General features: G+C 40.2%; 1 protein-coding gene across 1 annotated transcript in view; it reads right to left on the bottom strand.

The window, feature by feature from the left end:
* Positions 1-23,546, bottom strand: part of LOC110516931 (dynein heavy chain 6, axonemal-like) — a 191,356-nt gene that overhangs the window by 155,707 nt on the left and 12,103 nt on the right. The window contains exons 6-12 of the mRNA XM_036955471.1: positions 21,748-21,882; positions 18,809-18,917; positions 13,825-13,924; positions 13,159-13,354; positions 12,099-12,206; positions 11,725-11,835; positions 133-222 (exon numbers count right to left, since the gene is read on the bottom strand). Of these exons, the coding sequence (XP_036811366.1) occupies positions 133-222; positions 11,725-11,835; positions 12,099-12,206; positions 13,159-13,354; positions 13,825-13,924; positions 18,809-18,917; positions 21,748-21,882 (849 nt within the window). The remainder of the gene's footprint in view (positions 1-132; positions 223-11,724; positions 11,836-12,098; positions 12,207-13,158; positions 13,355-13,824; positions 13,925-18,808; positions 18,918-21,747; positions 21,883-23,546) is intronic.

Below are 23,546 nucleotides of genomic sequence, written 5' to 3'. Positions count from 1 at the left end.
TGCCACAACAGATTTAAAGAGCTTTGGCAGTAGGGATCATAATAGACACTAAGTTGACACCAAAATGTCCAAGACAATTACCGTCCACTTAGCTCATTCAAATGACCTTTAAAAAGGACACAGAATGCTGACCTTGATGTCGAGGATGATGTTCAGGAGGTGCTTATCATCCTCTAACATGGCCTCCAGACCAGGACCGTCACCACACGTCTTCTCCTCCACCTGAGTAGTGGAATAAAACCATGTTATGATAGGATAGTATTACATCCCCTCTACCTGAATGGTACAACCATGTTATGATAGGATAGTATTACATCTCCTCTACCTGAATGGTAGTGGAATACAACCATGTTATGATAGGATAGTATTACATCTCCTCTACCTGAATGGTAGTGGAATACAACCATGTTATGATAGGATAGTATTACATCTCCTCTACCTGAATGGTACAACCATGTTATGATAGGATAGTATTACATCTCCTCTACCTGAATGGTTGTGGAATACAACCATGTTATGATAGGATAGTATTACATCTCCTCTACCTGAATGGTTGTGGAATACAACCATGTTATGATAGGATAGTATTACATCTCCTCTACCTGAATGGTAGTGGAATACAACCATGTTATGATAGGATAGTATTACATCTCCTCTACCTGAATGGTAGTGGAATACAACCATGTTATGATAGGATAGTATTACATCTCCTCTACCTGAATGGTACAACCATGTTATGATAGGATAGTATTACATCTCCTCTACCTGAATGGTACAACCATGTTATGATAGGATGGTATTACATCTCCTCTACCTGAATGGTAGTGGAATACAACCATGTTATGATAGGATAGTATTACATCTCCTCTACCTGAATGGTACAACCATGTTATGATAGGATAGTATTACATCTCCTCTACCTGAATGGTTGTGGAATACAACCATGTTATGATAGGATAGTATTACATCTCCTCTACCTGAATGGTTGTGGAATACAACCATGTTATGATAGGATAGTATTACATCTCCTCTACATGAATGGTAGTGGAATACAACCATGTTATGATAGGATAGTATTACATCTCCTCTACCTGAATGGTACAACCGTGTTATGATAGGATAGTATTACATCTCCTCTACATGAATGGTAGTGGAATACAACCATGTTATGATAGGATAGTATTACATCTCCTCTACCTGAATGGTAGTGGAATACAACCATGTTATGATAGGATAGTATTACATCTCCTCTACCTGAATGGTAGTGGAATACAACCATGTTATGATAGGATAGTATTACATCTCCTCTACCTGAATGGTTGTGGAATACAACCATGTTATGATAGGATAGTATTACATCTCCTCTACCTGAATGGTTGTGGAATACAACCATGTTATGATAGGATAGTATTACATCTCCTCTACCTGAATGATAGTGGAATACAACCATGTTATGATAGGATAGTATTACATCTCCTCTACCTGAATGATAGTGGAATACAACCATGTTATGATAGGATAGTATTACATCTCCTCTACCTGAATGGTAGTGGAATACAACCATGTTATGATAGGATAGTATTACATCTCCTCTACCTGAATGGTACAACCATGTTATGATAGGATAGTATTACATCTCCTCTACCTGAATGGTAGTGGAATACAACCATGTTATGATAGGATAGTATTACATCTCCTCTACCTGAATGGTACAACCATGTTATGATAGGATAGTATTACATCTCCTCTACCTGAATGGTAGTGGAATACAACCATGTTATGATAGGATAGTATTACATCTCCTCTACCTGAATGATAGTGGAATACAACCATGTTATGATAGGATAGTATTACATCTCCTCTACCTGAATGGTACAACCATGTTATGATAGGATAGTATTACATCTCCTCTACATGAATGGTAGTGGAATACAACCATGTTATGATAGGATAGTATTACATCTCCTCTACCTGAATGGTAGAGGAATACAACCATGTTATGATAGGATAGTATTACATCTCCTCTACCTGAATGGTACAAACATGTTATGATAGGATAGTATTACATCTCCTCTTCCTGAATGGTAGTGGAATACAACCATGTTATGATAGGATAGTATTACATCTCCTCTACCTGAATGATAGTGGAATACAACCATGTTATGATAGGATAGTATTACATCTCCTCTACCTGAATGATAGTGGAATACAACCATGTTATGATAGGATATTATTACATCTCCTCTACCTGAATGGTTGTGGAATACAACCATGTTATGATAGGATAGTATTACATCTCCTCTACCTGAATGGTTGTGGAATACAACCATGTTATGATAGGATAGTATTACATCTCCTCTACCTGAATGATAGTGGAATACAACCATGTTATGATAGGATAGTATTACATCTCCTCTACCTGAATGATAGTGGAATACAACCATGTTATGATAGGATAGTATTACATCTCCTCTACCTGAATGGTAGTGGAATACAACCATGTTATGATAGGATAGTATTACATCTCCTCTACCTGAATGGTACAACCATGTTATGATAGGATAGTATTACATCTCCTCTACCTGAATGGTAGTGGAATACAACCATGTTATGATAGGATAGTATTACATCTCCTCTACCTGAATGGTACAACCATGTTATGATAGGATAGTATTACATCTCCTCTACCTGAATGGTAGTGGAATACAACCATGTTATGATAGGATAGTATTACATCTCCTCTACCTGAATGGTACAACCATGTTATGATAGGATAGTATTACATCTCCTCTACCTGAATGGTAGTGGAATACAACCATGTTATGATAGGATAGTATTACATCTCCTCTACCTGAATGGTAGTGGAATACAACCATGTTATGATAGGATAGTATTACATCTCCTCTACCTGAATGATAGTGGAATACAACCATGTTATGATAGGATAGTATTACATCTCCTCTACCTGAATGGTACAACCATGTTATGATAGGATAGTATTACATCTCCTCTACCTGAATGGTAGTGGAATACAACCATGTTATGATAGGATAGTATTACATCTCCTCTACCTGAATGGTAGTGGAATACAACCATGTTATGATAGGATAGTATTACATCTCCTCTACCTGAATGGTAGTGGAATACAACCATGTTATGATAGGATAGTATTACATCTCCTCTACCTGAATGATAGTGGAATACAACCATGTTATGATAGGATAGTATTACATCTCCTCTACCTGAATGGTACAACCATGTTATGATAGGATAGTATTACATCTACTCTACCTGAATGGTACAACCATGTTATGATAGGATAGTATTACATCTCCTCTACCTGAATGGTAGTGGAATACAACCATGTTATGATAGGATAGTATTACATCTCCTCCACCTGAATGGTACAACCATGTTATGATAGGATAGTATTACATCTCCTCTACCTGAATGGTACAACCATGTTATGATAGGATAGTATTACATCTCCTCTACCTGAATGGTAGTGGAATACAACCATGTTATGATAGGATAGTATTACATCTCCTCTACCTGAATGGTACAACCATGTTATGATAGGATAGTATTACATCTCCTCCACCTGAATGGTAGTGGAATACAACCATGTTATGATAGGATAGTATTACATCTCCTACACCTGAGTAGTGGAATACAACCATGTTATGATAGGATAGTATTACATCTCCTCTACCTGAATGGTACAACCATGTTATGATAGGATAGTATTACATCTCCTCTACCTGAATGGTAGTGGAATACAACCATGTTATGATAGGATAGTATTACATCTCCTCTACCTGAATGGTAGTGGAATACAACCATGTTATGATAGGATAGTATTACATCTCCTCTACCTGAATGGTAGTGGAATACAACCATGTTATGATAGGATAGTATTACATCTCCTCTACCTGAATGATAGTGGAATACAACCATGTTATGATAGGATAGTATTACATCTCCTCTACCTGAATGGTACAACCATGTTATGATAGGATAGTATTACATCTCCTCTACCTGAATGATAGTGGAATACAACCATGTTATGATAGGATAGTATTACATCTCCTCTACCTGAATGGTAGTGGAATACAACCATGTTATGATAGGATAGTATTACATCTCATCCACCTGAATGGTAGTGGAATACAACCATGTTATGATAGGATAGTATTACATCTCCTCTACCTGAATGGTACAACCATGTTATGATAGGATAGTATTACATCTCCTCTGCCTGAATGGTAGTGGAATACAACCATGTTATGATAGGATAGTATTACATCTCCTCCACCTGAATGGTAGTGGAATACAACCATGTTATGATAGGATAGTATTACATCTCCTCTACCTGAATGGTAGTGGAATACAACCATGTTATGATAGGATAGTATTACATCTCCTCTACCTGAATGATAGTGGAATACAACCATGTTATGATAGGATAGTATTACATCTCCTCTGCCTGAATGGTAGTGGAATACAACCATGTTATGATAGGATAGTATTACATCTCCTCTACCTGAATGGTAGTGGAATACAACCATGTTATGATAGGATAGTATTACATCTCCTCTACCTGAATGGTACAACCATGTTATGATAGGATAGTATTACATCTCCTCTACCTGAATGATAGTGGAATACAACCATGTTATGATAGGATAGTATTACATCTCCTCTACCTGAATGGTAGTGGAATACAACCATGTTATGATAGGATAGTATTACATCTCCTCTACCTGAATGGTAGTGGAATACAACCATGTTATGATAGGATAGTATTACATCTCCTCTACCTGAATGGTACAACCATGTTATGATAGGATAGTATTACATCTCCTCTACCTGAATGATAGTGGAATACAACCATGTTATGATAGGATAGTATTACATCTCCTACACCTGAATGGTAGTGGAATACAACCATGTTATGATAGGATAGTTATACATCTCCTACACCTGAATGGTAGTGGAATATAACCATGTTATGATAGGATAGTATTACATCTCCTACACCTGAGTAGTGGAATACAACCATGTTATGATAGGATAGTATTACATCTCCTCTACCTGAATGGTAGTGGAATACAACCATGTTATGATAGGATAGTATTACATCTCCTCTACCTGAATGGTACAACCATGTTATGATAGGATAGTATTACATCTCCTCTACCTGAATGGTACAACCATGTTATGATAGGATAGTATTACATCTCCTCCACCTGAATGGTACAACCATGTTATGATAGGATAGTATTACATCCCCTCTACCTGAATGGTAGTGGAATACAACCATGTTATGATAGGATAGTATTACATCCCCTCTACCTGAATGGTAGTGGAATACAACCATGGTATGATAGGATAGTATTACATCCCCTCTACCTGAATGGTACAACCATGTTATGATAGGATAGTATTACATCCCCTCTACCTGAATGGTACAACCATGTTATGATAGGATAGTATTACATCCCCTCTACCTGAATGGTACAACCATGTTATGATAGGATAGTATTACATCCCCTCTACCTGAATGGTACAACCATGTTATGATAGGATAGTATTACATCCCCTCTACCTGAATGGTAGTGGAATACAACCATGTTATGATAGGATAGTATTACATCTCCTCCACCTGAATGGTTGTGGAATACAACCATTTTATGATAGGATAGTATTACATCTCCTCTACCTGAATGGTACAACCATGTTATGATAGGATAGTATTACATCTCCTCTACCTGAATGGTACAACCATGTTATGATAGGATAGTATTACATCTCCTCTACCTGAATGGTACAACCATGTTATGATAGGATAGTATTACATCTCCTCTACCTGAATGGTTGTGGAATACAACCATGTTATGATAGGATAGTATTACATCTCCTCTACCTGAATGGTAGTGGAATACAACCATGTTATGATAGGATAGTATTACATCTCCTCTACCTGAATGGTACAACCATGTTATGATAGGATAGTATTACATCTCCTCTACCTGAATGGTTGTGGAATACAACCATGTTATGATAGGATAGTATTACATCTCCTCTACCTGAATGGTAGTGGAATACAACCATGTTATGATAGGATAGTATTACATCCCCTCTACCTGAATGGTAGTGGAATACAACCATGTTATGATAGGATAGTATTACATCTCCTCTACCTGAATGGTTGTGGAATACAACCATGTTATGATAGGATAGTATTACATCTCCTCTACCTGAATGGTTGTGGAATACAACCATGTTATGATAGGATAGTATTACATCTACTCTACCTGAATGGTACAACCATGGGATAGTATTACATCTCCTCTACCTGAATGATAGTGGAATACAACCATGTTATGATAGGATAGTATTACATCTCCTCTACCTGAATGGTACAACCATGTTATGATAGGATAGTATTACATCTCCTCTACCTGAATGGTAGTGGAATACAACCATGTTATGATAGGATAGTATTACATCTCCTCTACCTGAATGGTACAACCATGTTATGATAGGATAGTATTACATCTCCTCTACCTGAATGGTACAACCATGTTATGATAGGATAGTATTACATCTCCTCTACCTGAGTGGTAGTGGAATACAACCATGTTATGATAGGATAGTATTACATCTACTCTACCTGAATGGTAGTGGAATACAACCATGTTATGATAGGATAGTATTACATCTCCTCTACCTGAATGGTACAACCATGTTATGATAGGATAGTATTACATCTACTCTACCTGAATGGTAGTGGAATACAACCATGTTATGATAGGATAGTATTACATCTCCTCTACCTGAATGGTACAACCATGTTATGATAGGATAGTATTACATCTCCTCTACCTGAATGGTAGTGGAATACAACCATGTTATGATAGGATAGTATTACATCTCCTCTACCTGAATGGTAGTGGAATACAACCATGTTATGATAGGATAGTATTACATCTCCTCTACCTGAATGGTACAACCATGTTATGATAGGATAGTATTACATCTCCTCCACCTGAATGGTAGTGGAATACAACCATGTTATGATAGGATAGTATTACATCTCCTCTACCTGAATGATAGTGGAATACAACCATGTTATGATAGGATAGTATTACATCTCCTCTACCTGAATGGTACAACCATGTTATGATAGGATAGTATTACATCTCCTCTACCTGAATGGTAGTGGAATACAACCATGTTGTGATAGGATAGTATTACATCTCCTCTACCTGAATGGTACAACCATGTTATGATAGGATAGTATTACATCTCCTCTACCTGAATGGTACAACCATGTTATGATGGGATAGTATTACATCTCCTCTACCTGAATGGTAGTGGAATACAACCATGTTATGATAGGATAGTATTACATCTCCTCTACCTGAATGGTACAACCATGTTATGATAGGATAGTATTACATCTCCTCTACCTGAATGGTACAACCATGTTATGATAGGATAGTATTACATCTCCTCTACCTGAATGGTACAACCATGTTATGACAGGATAGTATTACATCTCCTCTACCTGAATGGTAGTGGAATACAACCATGTTATGATAGGATAGTATTACATCTCCTCTACCTGAATGGTACAACCATGTTATGATAGGATAGTATTACATCTCCTCTACCTGAATGGTACAACCATGTTATGATAGGATAGTATTACATCTCCTCTACCTGAATGGTACAACCATGTTATGATGGGATAGTATTACATCTCCTCTACCTGAATGGTACAACCATGTTATGATAGGATAGTATTACATCTCCTCTACCTGAATGGTACAACCATGTTATGATAGGATAGTATTACATCTCCTCTACCTGAATGGTACAACCATGTTATGATAGGATAGTATTACATCTCCTCTACCTGAATGGTACAACCATGTTATGATAGGATAGTATTACATCTCCTCTACCTGAATGGTAGTGGAATACAACCATGTTGTGATAGGATAGTATTACATCTCCTCTACCTGAATGGTACAACCATGTTATGATAGGATAGTATTACATCTCCTCTACCTGAATGGTACAACCATGTTATGATAGGATAGTATTACATCTCCTCTACCTGAATGGTACAACCATGTTATGATAGGATAGTATTACATCTCCTCTACCTGAATGGTAGTGGAATACAACCATGTTATGATAGGATAGTATTACATCTCCTCTACCTGAATGATAGTGGAATACAACCATGTTATGATAGGATAGTATTACATCTCCTCTACCTGAATGGTACAACCATGTTATGATAGGATAGTATTACATCTCCTCTACCTGAATGGTAGTGGAATACAACCATGTTGTGATAGGATAGTATTACATCTCCTCTACCTGAATGGTACAACCATGTTATGATAGGATAGTATTACATCTCCTCTGCCTGAATGGTAGTGGAATACAACCATGTTATGATAGGACAGTATTACATATCCTCTACCTGAATGGTAAAACCATGTTATGATAGGATAGTATTACATCTCCTCTACCTGAATGGTACAACCATGTTATGATAGGATAGTATTACATCTCCTCCACCTGAATGGTAGTGGAATACAACCATGTTATGATAGGATAGTATTACATCTCCTCTACCTGAATGGTACAACCATGTTATGATAGGATAGTATTACATCTCCTCTACCTGAATGGTACAACCATGTTATGATAGGATAGTATTACATCTCCTCTACCTGAATGGTAGTGGAATACAACCATGTTATGATAGGATAGTATTACATCTCCTCTACCTGAATGGTACAACCATGTTATGATAGGACAGTATTACATATCCTCTACCTGAATGGTACAACCATGTTATGATAGGATAGTATTACATCTCCTCTACCTGAATGGTAGTGGAATACAACCATGTTATGATAGGATAGTATTACATCTCCTCTACCTGAATGGTACAACCATGTTATGATAGGATAGTATTACATCTCCTCTACCTGAATGGTACAACCATGTTATGATAGGATAGTATTACATCTCCTCTACCTGAATGGTACAACCATGTTATGATAGGATAGTATTACATCTCCTCTACCTGAATGGTACAACCATGTTATGACAGGATAGTATTACATCTCCTCTACCTGAATGGTAGTGGAATACAACCATGTTATGATAGGATAGTATTACATCTCCTCTACCTGAATGGTACAACCATGTTATGATAGGATAGTATTACATCTCCTCTACCTGAATGGTACAACCATGTTATGATAGGATAGTATTACATCTCCTCTACCTGAATGGTACAACCATGTTATGATAGGATAGTATTACATCTCCTCTACCTGAATGGTACAACCATGTTATGATAGGATAGTATTACATCTCCTCTACCTGAATGGTAGTGGAATACAACCATGTTATGATAGGATAGTATTACATCTCCTCTACCTGAATGATAGTGGAATACAACCATGTTATGATAGGATAGTATTACATCTCCTCTACCTGAATGGTACAACCATGTTATGATAGGATAGTATTACATCTCCTCTACCTGAATGGTAGTGGAATACAACCATGTTGTGATAGGATAGTATTACATCTCCTCTACCTGAATGGTACAACCATGTTATGATAGGATAGTATTACATCTCCTCTACCTGAATGGTAGTGGAATACAACCATGTTATGATAGGATAGTATTACATCTCCTCTACCTGAATGGTAGTGGAATACAACCATGTTATGATAGGATAGTATTACATCTCCTCTACCTGAATGGTACAACCATGTTATGATAGGATAGTATTACATCTCCTCTGCCTGAATGGTAGTGGAATACAACCATGTTATGATAGGACAGTATTACATATCCTCTACCTGAATGGTACAACCATGTTATGATAGGATAGTATTACATCTCCTCTACCTGAATGGTACAACCATGTTATGATAGGATAGTATTACATCTCCTCCACCTGAATGGTAGTGGAATACAACCATGTTATGATAGGATAGTATTACATCTCCTCTACCTGAATGGTACAACCATGTTATGATAGGATAGTATTACATCTCCTCTACCTGAATGGTACAACCATGTTATGATAGGATAGTATTACATCTCCTCTACCTGAATGGTACAACCATGTTGTGATAGGATAGTATTACATCTCCTCTACCTGAATGGTAGTGGAATACAACCATGTTGTGATAGGATAGTATTACATCTCCTCTACCTGAATGGTACAACCATGTTATGATAGGATAGTATTACATCTCCTCTACCTGAATGGTAGTGGAATACAACCATGTTGTGATAGGATAGTATTACATCTCCTCTACCTGAATGGTACAACCATGTTATGATAGGATAGTATTACATCTCCTCTACCTGAATGGTACAACCATGTTATGATAGGATAGTATTACATCTCCTCTACCTGAATGGTAGTGGAATACAACCATGTTATGATAGGATAGTATTACATCTCCTCTACCTGAATGGTACAACCATGTTATGATAGGACAGTATTACATATCCTCTACCTGAATGGTACAACCATGTTATGATAGGATAGTATTACATCTCCTCTACCTGAATGGTACAACCATGTTATGATAGGATAGTATTACATCTCCTCTACCTGAATGGTAGTGGAATACAACCATGTTATGATAGGATAGTATTACATCTCCTCTACCTGAATGGTACAACCATGTTATGATAGGATAGTATTACATCTCCTCTACCTGAATGGTACAACCATGTTATGATAGGATAGTATTACATCTCCTACACCTGAGTAGTGGAATACAACCATGTTATGATAGGATAGTATTACATCTCCTCTACCTGAATGGTACAACCATGTTATGATAGGATAGTATTACATCTCCTCTACCTGAATGGTACAACCATGTTATGATAGGATAGTATTACATCTCCTCTACCTGAATGGTACAACCATGTTATGATAGGATAGTATTACTAACTGGACAACAGCCATCTTGTCAGACTATTTAAACATTTAGGGATGGTTTCCTGGACACAGACCAACAATAATACTGAACAGAACTTTCCATGAAGATTCTTCACATTGCTTTTAATTCTAGAACTGGGTTAAATCTGTGTCTGGAAAACTGTCCCCAAAAACTACAACTAAACCAAATAACAGCCTTGTCTTTGGTGAGCTAAGACCTGCACTGGACTTGTTCCTACAAGCACGGACGTTGCTGATAGCTACTTTGAGGAAAAATGTACTCACTATAACAGGTGTAGTTGTCTCACTATAACAGGTGTAGTTGTCTCACTATAACAGGTGTAGTTGTCTCACTATAACAGGTGTAGTTGTCTCACTATAACAGGTGTAGTTGTCTCACTATAACAGGTGTAGTTGTCTCACTATAACAGGTGTAGTTGTCTCACTATAACAGGTGTAGTTGTCTCACTATAACAGGTGTAGTTGTCTCACTATAACAGGTGTAGTTGTCTCACTATAACAGGTGTAGTTGTCTCACTATAACAGGTGTAGTTGTCTCACTATAACAGGTGTAGTTGTCTCACTATAACAGGTGTAGTTGTCTCACTATAACAGGTGTAGTTGTCTCACTATAACAGGTGTAGTTGTCACACCGAGCTTACTGTAAGATAAAAAAACATTTTTATGCTAATTAGTCAACGGTAGTGTTTCACACCTTGCTGTTGATCATGGGCTGAGTGAAGGCATCAAAGTAGGAGTCAGTCACCAACACAACTAATGACAACACCGTCTCCTGGAACCTAGAGATGATCTCTGACACACACTCCTGTTAGGGGAATATACACACACACAGCCACACTCACAGGCACACACATATGCACAGACACACAACACACATACGACACACATGCACAGACACACACACAGTCAGACACGCAAACAAAAACACAGGCACATGCATAAAGAGAGAGCGAGAGAGAGATACATTGTTACAAACAAAAAAAGTAACAAATTCTGAGCCATATTGACATGTTGCAGAACGATGACATCTTCGGTGAGCTGAAAGGTGAGAGGTCAGGGGTTACAGACCTGGAAGAGGTCTACGGAGGGTTCGTAGGTCAGAGCGTGGGTCTCCAGCATCAGCTCCGACACAAACATGGGAAGAAGATGAACAGCCTCCACTGTGGGCTCTGTAGCCTGAGGTACACACACACACACACACACACACAAACACACCACACACACACACACACACCACACACACACACACACACCACACACACACACACACACACACACACACACCACACACACACACACCACACACACACACAAACACACCACACACACACCACACACACACCACACACACACCACACACACACACAGACACACACACACACACACACACACACACACACACACACACACACACACACACACACACAGGGGTTAATACACAGTTAAAGGGGAAGGGATTGTCACAACAAAAGGAAGCCACTATTCCGTTTAGTAAACGTTTTTAGAAGGATGCAGGCAGAAAGCTGACTGTATTCTCCATTCTACAAGACAGACGATAACACCTGTTACACACTGTCCCTCTGTAGCTTTAAACTCTCCTAAACAGGCCTCTGGTTTCAGAAAGCCTAGTGGTCCACTGGAGGATCTCCACTGAGACGAGTTGGCTGAAAACGTAATGATGCTGGCCCATCGAAGGGGCTGGACGCCGTGGAGCTGCCATGTGGAGAATCCTAGTTGTATCTTGTTACTGATACCATGTCGTTTTGACTCATAGCTAATCAACAACTGGCACAATGTATTTGAGAGACAAAAAGGTGGCCATTGTTTAAATGTATTTATGTTGTCAATAAACACGAAGCCAACCGTGTCTGTTTAGCTCCATAGTTGCTTTTTAGTCCGCGCAGGATGAGGCTACATCCACGTCTGAGAAAGTGTCCCTGAAGCCTTTTTCAAACCTCTCCACAGCCACCTTCATGTAGCCGCTCTGAACTACCTCACCTGAGTCACCAGGTCAACGTTCTGGTGATTAGTTGACCGGTTGAATCACGTGGACTAGTTCTGGGAATAGATCAACTCCATGGAACGTCTGTGGGTCCCAGACGAGAGGTCTGAAACGGTCTTGCTGTACCTTCCTGTCGGAGTCCTCCGTGGCTCCACCTCCGTCTCCAGCAGCAGCAGCATCGGTGTCGGCCCAGCTGTGGATGACAGCGTGTGTTGGGGTGTGCTGGATCTGGTCCTGCAGGACGGCCAGTAGTTTGGCCACAGAGTTCACAGCCAGGATGTGCATGGTGTTCACCATCAGGTAGTCAGCCAACCGGATGAAACTGGAACAAGACAGAGTAGGAAGGGGGCTCCTTCACAGCACCTCCACAGGTAAAGCACTCCAGCTCAACGTACAGGTAGAAATGGGACGTGTGTGTGAGAGAGATGGTGTGTGTAGCGGAGAGGAGGGCTTCAATAATGTAACATGCCAGAGAAACAGCTTCATGTGGAAATTACACTGGGAAATAATGATACAGTAAACAGGAGTGTGTAGCAAGATAGTGTGAGTGTGTGCATGCGTGACTTTGTGTGAGTGTGAGAGTGTGCATGCGTGACTTTGTGTGAGTGTGAGAGTGTGCATGCGTAACTTTGTGTGAGTGTGAGAGTGTGCATGCGTGACTTTGTGTGAGTGTGAGAGTGTACATGCGTGTCTTTGTGTGAGTGTGTGTGTGTGTGTGTGTGTGTGTGTGTGTGTGTGTGTGTGTGTGTGTGTGTGTGTGTGTGTGTGTGTGTGTGTGTGTGTGATACCCACCAGGTGAGGCGTCTACAGTGGTACCTCTTGTTGGCCTGTTCTGTATAACTCATCTTCTCTGGAGCCTCTTCAAACAGCAGCTCAATCTCAGGTGTTCCCTCTGGAGTACACACACTTCACACTCACTCTACTGTCTGTTCCCTCTGGAGTACACACACTTCACACTCACTCTACTGTCTGTTCCCTCTGGAGTACACACACTTCAGACTCACTCTACTGTCTGTTCCCTCTGGAGTACACACACTCCAGACTCACTCTACTGTCTGTTCCCTCTGGAGTACACACACTTCACACTCACTCTACTGTCTGTTCCCTCTGGAGTACACACACTCCAGACTCACTCTACTGTCTGTTCCCTCTGGAGTACACACACTTCACACTCACTCTACTGTCTGTCCCCTCTGGAGTACACACACTTCAGACTCACACTACTGTCTGTCCCCTCTGGAGTACACACACTTCAGACTCACTCTACTGTCTGTCCCCTCTGGAGTACACACACTCCAGACTCACTCTACTGTCTGTCCACTCTGGAGTACACACACTTCACACTCACTCTACTGTCTGTCCCCTCTGGAGTACACACACTTCTACTTTTTTGTGTTGTAGTTATAGTCAAGTGTGTGTATACATGTGTTGTAGTTATAGTCAGGTGTGTGTGTACCTGTGTTGTAGTTATAGTCAGGTGTTTGTGTACCTGTGTTGTAGTTATAGTCAGGTGTGTGTGTACCTGTGTTGTAGTTATAGTCAGGTGTGTGTGTACCTGTGTTGTAGTTATAGTCAGGTGTGTGTGTACCTGTGATGTAGTTATAGTCAGGTGTGTGTGTGTACCTGTGTTGTAGTTATAGTCAGGTGTGTGTGTACCTGTGTTGTAGTTATAGTCAGGTGTGTGTGTGTACCTGTGTTGTAGTTATAGTCAGGTGTGTGTATACCTGTGTTGTAGTTATAGTCAGGTGTGTGTGTACCTGTGTTGTAGTTATAGTCAGGTGTGTGTGTACCTGTGTTGTAGTTATAGTCAGGTGTGTGTGTGTACCTGTGTTGTAGTTATAGTCAGGTGTGTGTGTACCTGTGTTGTAGTTATAGTCAGGTGTGTGTGTGTACCTGTGTTGTAGTTATAGTCAGGTGTGTGTGTACCTGTGTTGTAGTTATAGTCAGGTGTGTGTGTACCTGTGTTGTAGTTATAGTCAGGTGTGTGTGTACCTGTGTTGTAGTTATAGTCAGGTGTGTGTGTACCTGTGTTGTAGTTATAGTCAGGTGTGTGTACCTGTGTTGTAGTTATAGTCAGGTGTGTGTGTACCTGTGTTGTAGTTATAGTCAGGTGTGTGTGTGTACCTGTGTTGTAGTTATAGTCAGGTGTGTGTGTACCTGTGTTGTAGTTATAGTCAGGTGTGTGTGTGTACCTGTGTTGTAGTTATAGTCAGGTGTGTGTGTGTGTACCTGTGTTGTAGTTATAGTCAGGTGTGTGTGTGTGTACCTGTGTTGTAGTTATAGTCAGGTGTGTGTACCTGTGTTGTAGTTATAGTCAGGTGAGTGTACCTGTGTTGTAGTTATAGTCAGGTGTGTGTGTACCTGTGTTGTAGTTATAGTCAGGTGTGTGTGTACCTGTGTTGTAGTTATAGTCAGGTGTGTGTGTGTACCTGTGTTGTAGTTATAGTCAGGTGTGTGTGTACCTGTGTTGTAGTTATAGTCAGGTGTGTGTACCTGTGTTGTAGTTATAGTCAGGTGTGTGTGTGTACCTGTGTTGTAGTTATAGTCAGGTATGTGTACCTGTGTTGTAGTTATAGTCAGGTGTGTGTGTACCTGTGTTGTAGTTATAGTCAGGTGTGTGTGTGTACCTGTGTTGTAGTTATAGTCAGGTGTGTGTGTGTGTACCTGTGTTGTAGTTATAGTCAGGTGTGTGTACCTGTGTTGTAGTTATAGTCAGGTGTGTGTACCTGTGTTGTAGTTATAGTCAGGTGTGTGTGTACCTGTGTTGTAGTTATAGTCAGGTGTGTGTACCTGTGTTGTAGTTATAGTCAGGTATGTGTACCTGTGTTGTAGTTATAGTCAGGTGTGTGTGTACCTGTGTTGTAGTTATAGTCAGGTGTGTGTGTGTACCTGTGTTGTAGTTATAGTCAGGTGTGTGTATACCTGTGTTGTAGTTATAGTCAGGTGTGTGTGTACCTGTGTTGTAGTTATAGTCAGGTGTGTGTGTACCTGTGTTGTAGTTATAGTCAGGTGTGTGTATACCTGTGTTGTAGTTATAGTCAGGTGTGTGTGTACCTGTGTTGTAGTTATAGTCAGGTGTGTGTGTGTACCTGTGTTGTAGTTATAGTCAGGTGTGTGTGTACCTGTGTTGTAGTTATAGTCAGGTGTGTGTGTACCGGTGTTGTAGTTATAGTCAGGTGTGTGTGTACCTGTGTTGTAGTTGGAGTCAGGTGTGTGTGTACTTGTGTTGTAGTTATAGTCAGGTGTGTGTACCTGTGTTGTAGTTATAGTCAGGTGTGTGTGTACCTGTGTTGTAGTTATAGTCAGGTGTGTGTGTGTACCTGTGTTGTAGTTATAGTCAGGTGTGTGTGTACCTGTGTTGTAGTTATAGTCAGGTGTGTGTGTGTACCTGTGTTGTAGTTATAGTCAGGTGTGTGTGTGTACCTGTGTTGTAGTTATAGTCAGGTGTGTGTGTGTACCTGTGTTGTAGTTATAGTCAGGTGTGTGTACCTGTGTTGTAGTTATAGTCAGGTGTGTGTACCTGTGTTGTAGTTATAGTCAGGTGTGTGTGTACCTGTGTTGTAGTTATAGTCAGGTGTGTGTACCTGTGTTGTAGTTATAGTCAGGTATGTGTACCTGTGTTGTAGTTATAGTCAGGTGTGTGTGTACCTGTGTTGTAGTTATAGTCAAGTGTGTGTACCTGTGTTGTAGTTATAGTCAGGTGTGTGTACCTGTGTTGTAGTTATAGTCAGGTGTGTGTGTGTACCTGTGTTGTAGTTATAGTCAGGTGTGTGTGTACCTGTGTTGTAGTTATAGTCAGGTGTGTGTGTACCTGTGTTGTAGTTATAGTCAGGTGTGTGTACCTGTGTTGTAGTTATAGTCAGGTGTGTGTACCTGTGTTGTAGTTATAGTCAGGTGTGTGTGTGTACCTGTGTTGTAGTTATAGTCAGGTGTGTGTACCTGTGTTGTAGTTATAGTCAGGTGTGTGTGTACCTGTGTTGTAGTTATAGTCAGGTGTGTGTGTACTTGTGTTGTAGTTATAGTCAGGTGTGTGTGTACCTGTGTTGTAGTTATAGTCAGGTGTGTGTACCTGTGTTGTAGTTATAGTCAGGTGTGTGTGTACCTGTGTTGTAGTTATAGTCAGGTGTGTGTGTACCTGTGTTGTAGTTATAGTCAGGTGTGTGTGTACCTGTGTTGTAGTTATAGTCAGGTATGTGTACCTGTGTTGTAGTTATAGTCAGGTGTGTGTGTACCTGTGTTGTAGTTATAGTCAGGTGTGTGTACCTGTGTTGTAGTTATAGTCAGGTGTGTGTGTACCTGTGTTGTAGTTATAGTCAGGTGTGTGTGTACCTGTGTTGTAGTTATAGTCAGGTGTGTGTGTACCTGTGTTGTAGTTATAGTCAGGTGTGTGTACCTGTGTTGTAGTTATAGTCAGGTGTGTGTGTACCTGTGTTGTAGTTATAGTCAGGTGTGTGTGTGTACCTGTGTTGTAGTTATAGTCAGGTGTGTGTACCTGTGTTGTAGTTATAGTCAGGTGTGTGTGTGCCTGTGTTGTAGTTATAGTCAGGTATGTGTGTGTACCTGTGTTGTAGTTATAGTCAGGTGTGTGTGTACCTGTGTTGTAGTTATAGTCAGGTATGTGTACCTGTGTTGTAGTTATAGTCAGGTGTGTGTGTACCTGTGTTGTAGTTATAGTCAGGTGTGTGTACCTGTGTTGTAGTTATAGTCAGGTGTGTGTGTACCTGTGTTGTAGTTATAGTCAGGTGTGTGTGTACCTGTGTTGTAGTTATAGTCAGGTGTGTGTGTACCTGTGTTGTAGTTATAGTCAGGTGTGTGTACCTGTGTTGTAGTTATAGTCAGGTGTGTGTGTACCTGTGTTGTAGTTATAGTCAGGTGTGTGTGTGTACCTGTGTTGTAGTTATAGTCAGGTGTGTGTACCTGTGTTGTAGTTATAGTCAGGTGTGTGTGTGCCTGTGTTGTAGTTATAGTCAGGTATGTGTGTGTACCTGTGTTGTAGTTATAGTCAGGTGTGTGTGTACCTGTGTTGTAGTTATAGTCAGGTATGTGTACCTGTGTTGTAGTTATAGTCAGGTGTGTGTGTACCTGTGTTGTAGTTATAGTCAGGTGTGTGTACCTGTGTTGTAGTTATAGTCAGGTGTGTGTGTACCTGTGTTGTAGTTATAGTCAGGTGTGTGTGTACCTGTGTTGTAGTTATAGTCAGGTGTGTGTGTACCTGTGTTGTAGTTATAGTCAGGTGTGTGTACCTGTGTTGTAGTTATAGTCAGGTGTGTGTGTACCTGTGTTGTAGTTATAGTCAGGTGTGTGTGTGTACCTGTGTTGTAGTTATAGTCAGGTGTGTGTACCTGTGTTGTAGTTATAGTCAGGTGTGTGTGTGCCTGTGTTGTAGTTATAGTCAGGTATGTGTGTGTACCTGTGTTGTAGTTATAGTCAGGTGTGTGTGTACCTGTGTTGTAGTTATAGTCAGGTGTGTGTGTACCTGTGTTATAGTTATAGTCAGGTGTGTGTGTACCTGTGTTGTAGTTATAGTCAGGTGTGTGTGTGTACCTGTGTTGTAGTTATAGTCAGGTGTGTGTGTACCTGTGTTGTAGTTATAGTCAGGTGTGTGTACCTGTGTTGTAGTTATAGTCAGGTGTGTGTGTACCTGTGTTATAGTTATAGTCAGGTGTGTGTGTACCTGTGTTGTAGTTATAGTCAGGTGTGTGTGTGTACCTGTGTTGTAGTTATAGTCAGGTGTGTGTGTACCTGTGTTGTAGTTATAGTCAGGTGTGTGTACCTGTGTTGTAGTTATAGTCAGGTGTGTATCCTGCCTCCAACATGGCCGTGTGACAGGCGCTCCTGGCCACCTCCTTTACCAGCTCCCTGAACTCTTCCAGACGAGAAGATACCTGCACACACACACACACACACACACACACACACACACACACACACACACACACACACACACAAGTTGCCATGTAAAGGGACAGACACACATGTAACAGTACTGCATCCTGGGCTCCAACCAGGCCCCCTCAGAACTGTCACCCACACGGCATCGCCACACAGATGCTGAGGCTCTTGCGGCGTAAGGGAAACGTTTACTCCAAGGTGTCAGCGCGGGTGACGTCACTGATTGACCACGACTAGCGTGCACCGCTAACATGCTAGCCATTTCAAATATGATACACATGAACAATGAAAGGAGAGCCGAACACTAGGAGCTCAGACGCAATAATGTAATAACCTAACATCCAACGTCTGGACAGACAAGCTTTATCAGGGTAAAACACGGCAGGGTGACTAGTTTATAGTGTTAAAGGACAGACACACAGAGAATATGTCATGTAAAGGAACAGACACACAGAGAATATGTCATGTAAAGGAACAGACACACAGAGAATATGTCATGTAAAGGAACAGACACACAGAGAATATGTCATGTAAAGGAACAGACACGTCATGTAAAGGAACAGACACACAGAGAATATGTCATGTAAAGGAACAGGCACACAGAGAATATGTCATGTAAAGGAACAGGCACACAGAGAATATGTCATGTAAAGGAACAGACACACAGAGAATATGTCATGTAAAGGAACAGACACACAGAGAATATGTCATGTAAAGGAACAGACACACACAGAGAATATGTCATGTAAAGGAACAGACACACAGAGAATATGTCATGTAAAGGAACAGACACACAGAGAATATGTCATGTAAAGGAACAGACACACAGAGAATATGTCATGTAAAGGAACAGACACACACAGAGAATATGTCATGTAAAAGAACAGACACACAGAGAATATGTCATGTAAAGGAACAGACACACACAGAATATGTCATGTAAAGGAACAGACACACAGAGAATATGTCATGTAAAGGAACAGACACACACAGAGAATATGTCATGTAAAGGAACAGACACACAGAGAATATGTCATGTAAAGGAACAGGCACACAGAGAATATGTCATGTAAAGGAACAGACACACAGAGAATATGTCATGTAAAGGAACAGACACACAGAGAATATGTCATGTAAAGGAACAGACACACACAGAATATGTCATGTAAAGGAACAGGCACACAGAGAATATGTCATGTAAAGGAACAGACACACACAGAATATGTCATGTAAAGGAACAGACACACACAGAATATGTCATGTAAAGGAACAGACACACACAGAGAATATGTCATGTAAAGGAACAGACACACACAGAATATGTCATGTAAAGGAACAGACACACACAGAATATGTCATGTAAAGGAACAGACACACACAGAGAATATGTCATGTAAAGGAACAGACACACAGAGAATATGTCATGTAAAGGAACAGACACACACAGAGAATATGTCATGTAAAGGAACAGACACACACAGAATATGTCATGTAAAGGAACAGACACACAGAGAATATGTCATGTAAAGGAACAGACACACAGAGAATATGTCATGTAAAGGAACAGACACACAGAGAATATGTCATGTAAAGGAACAGACACACAGAGAATATGTCATGTAAAGGAACAGACACACACAGAATATGTCATGTAAAGGAACAGACACACAGAGAATATGTCATGTAAAGGAACAGACACACTTCATGTAAAGGAACAGACACACAGAGAATATGTCATGTAAAGGAACAGACACGTCATGTAAAGGAACAGACACACAGAGAATATGTCATGTAAAGGAACAGACACACACAGAATATGTCATGTAAAGGAACAGACACACAGAGAATATGTCATGTAAAGGAACAGACACACAGAGAATATGTCATGTAAAGGAACAGACACACAGAGAATATGTCATGTAAAGGAACAGACACACACAGAATATGTCATGTAAAGGTACAGACACACAGAGAATATGTCATGTAAAGGAACAGACACACACAGAATATGTCATGTAAAGGTACAGACACACAGAGAATATGTCATGTAAAGGAACAGACACACAGAGAATATGTCATGTAAAGGAACAGACACACAGAGAATATGTCATGTAAAGGAACAGACACACACAGAATATGTCATGTAAAGGAACAGACACACAGAGAATATGTCATGTAAAGGAACAGACACACACAGAATATGTCATGTAAAGGAACAGACACACACAGAATATGTCATGTAAAGGAACAGACACACAGAGAATATGTCATGTAAAGGAACAGACACACACAGAATATGTCATGTAAAGGAACAGGCACACAGAGAATATGTCATGTAAAGGAACAGACACACAGAGAATATGTCATGTAAAGGAACAGACACACACAGAATATGTCATGTAAAGGAACAGACACACTTCATGTAAAGGAACAGACACACAGAGAATATGTCATGTAACGGTACAGACACACTTCATGTAAAGGAACAGACACACAGAGAATATGTCATGTAACGGTACAGACACACAGAGAATATGTCATGTAAAGGAACAGGCACACAGAGAATATGTCATGTAAAGGAACAGACACGTCATGTAAAGGAACAGACACACAGAGAATATGTCATGTAAAGGAACAGACACACAGAGAATATGTCATGTAAAGGTACAGACACACAGAGAATATGTCATGTAAAGGAACAGACACACAGAGAATATGTCATGTAAAGGAACAGACACGTCATGTAAAGGAACAGACACACAGAGAATATGTCATGTAACGGTACAGACACACGTCATGTAAAGGGACAGTCAGACTGCGTACCTCCTCCAGCTGGTTGTACTGAGCCTCCTGGAACTCCTCCAGCGTGTATGTGTGATCTTTCAGGATGTGACAAAGCCCCATGTCACTGATCCTGTAGCACATCTCTCTGATGTTCAGCAACGCCGGACGCAGAGACTGGAAACACGCACAGCTGTTACTGCTCCTTCCTGTTATCTTAAAATAACTACCTAGTTGGGTTCCATTACACACAGCTGTTACTGCTGCTTCCTATTATCTTAAAATAACTACCTAGTTGGGTTCCATTACACACAGCTGTTACTGCTCCTTCCTGTTATCTTAAAATAACTACCTAGTTGGGTTCCATTACACACAGCTGTTACTGCTCCTTCCTGTTATCTTAAAATAACTACCTAGTTGGGTTCCATTACACACAGCTGTTACTGCTCCTTCCTGTTATCTTAAAATAACTACCTAGTTGGGTTCCATTACACACAGCTGTTACTGCTGCTTCCTGTTATCTTAAAATAACTACCTAGTTGGGTTCCATTACACACAGCTGTTACTGCTCCTTCCTGTTATCTTAAAATAACTACCTAGTTGGGTTCCATTACACACACAGCTGTTACTGCTCCTTCCTGTTATCTTAAAATAACTACCTAGTTGGGTTCCATTACACACAGCTGTTACTGCTCCTTCCTATTATCTTAAAATAACTACCTAGTTGGGTTCCATTATACACAGCTGTTACTGCTCCTTCCTGTTATCTTAAAATAACTACCTAGTTGGGTTCCATTACACACAGCTGTTACTGCTGCTTCCTGTTATCTTAAAATAACTACCTAGTTGGGTTCCATTATACACAGCTGTTACTGCTCCTTCCTATTATCTTAAAATAACTACCTAGTTGGGTTCCATTACACACAGCTGTTACTGCTGCTTCCTGTTATCTTAAAATAACTACCTAGTTGGGTTCCATTATACACAGCTGTTACTGCTCCTTCCTGTTATCTTAAAATAACTACCTAGTTGGGTTCCATTACACACAGCTGTTACTGCTCCTTCCTATTATCTTAAAATAACTACCTAGTTGGGTTCCATTACACACAGCTGTTACTGCTCCTTCCTGTTATCTTAAAATAACTACCTAGTTGGGTTCCATTATACACAACTGTTACTGCTCCTTCCTGTTATCTTAAAATAACTACCTAGTTGGGTTCCATTACACACAGCTGTTACTGCTCCTTCCTGTTATCTTAAAATAACTACCTAGTTGGGTTCCATTACACACAGCTGTTACTGCTCCTTCCTATTATCTTAAAATAACTACCTAGTTGGGTTCCATTACACACAGCTGTTACTGCTCCTTCCTGTTATCTTAAAATAACTACCTAGTTGGGTTCCATTACACACAGCTGTTACTGCTCCTTCCTGTTATCTTAAAATAACTACCTAGTTGGGTTCCATTACACACAGCTGTTACTGCTCCTTCCTGTTATCTTAAACACTACTGGACCCAACAATACCACCACCTCATTATCCTGACCAGGAAACACTACTGGACCCAACAATACCACCACCTCATTATCCTGACCAGGAAACACTACTGGACCCAACAATACCACCACCTCATTATCCTGACCAGGAAACACTACTGGACCCAACAATACCACCACCTCATTATCCTGACCAGGAAACACTACTGGACCCAACAATACCACCACCTCATTATCCTGACCAGGAAACACTACTGGACCCAACAATACCACCACCTCATTATCCTGACCAGGAAACACTACTGGACCCAACAATACAACCACCTCATTACCCTGACCAGGAAA

The sequence above is a fragment of the Oncorhynchus mykiss genome, chromosome 19 (genome assembly GCF_013265735.2).
Source record: "Oncorhynchus mykiss isolate Arlee chromosome 19, USDA_OmykA_1.1, whole genome shotgun sequence".
Taxonomy (NCBI): domain Eukaryota; kingdom Metazoa; phylum Chordata; class Actinopteri; order Salmoniformes; family Salmonidae; genus Oncorhynchus; species Oncorhynchus mykiss.
This window is presented reverse-complemented; position numbering and strand designations above follow the sequence as displayed.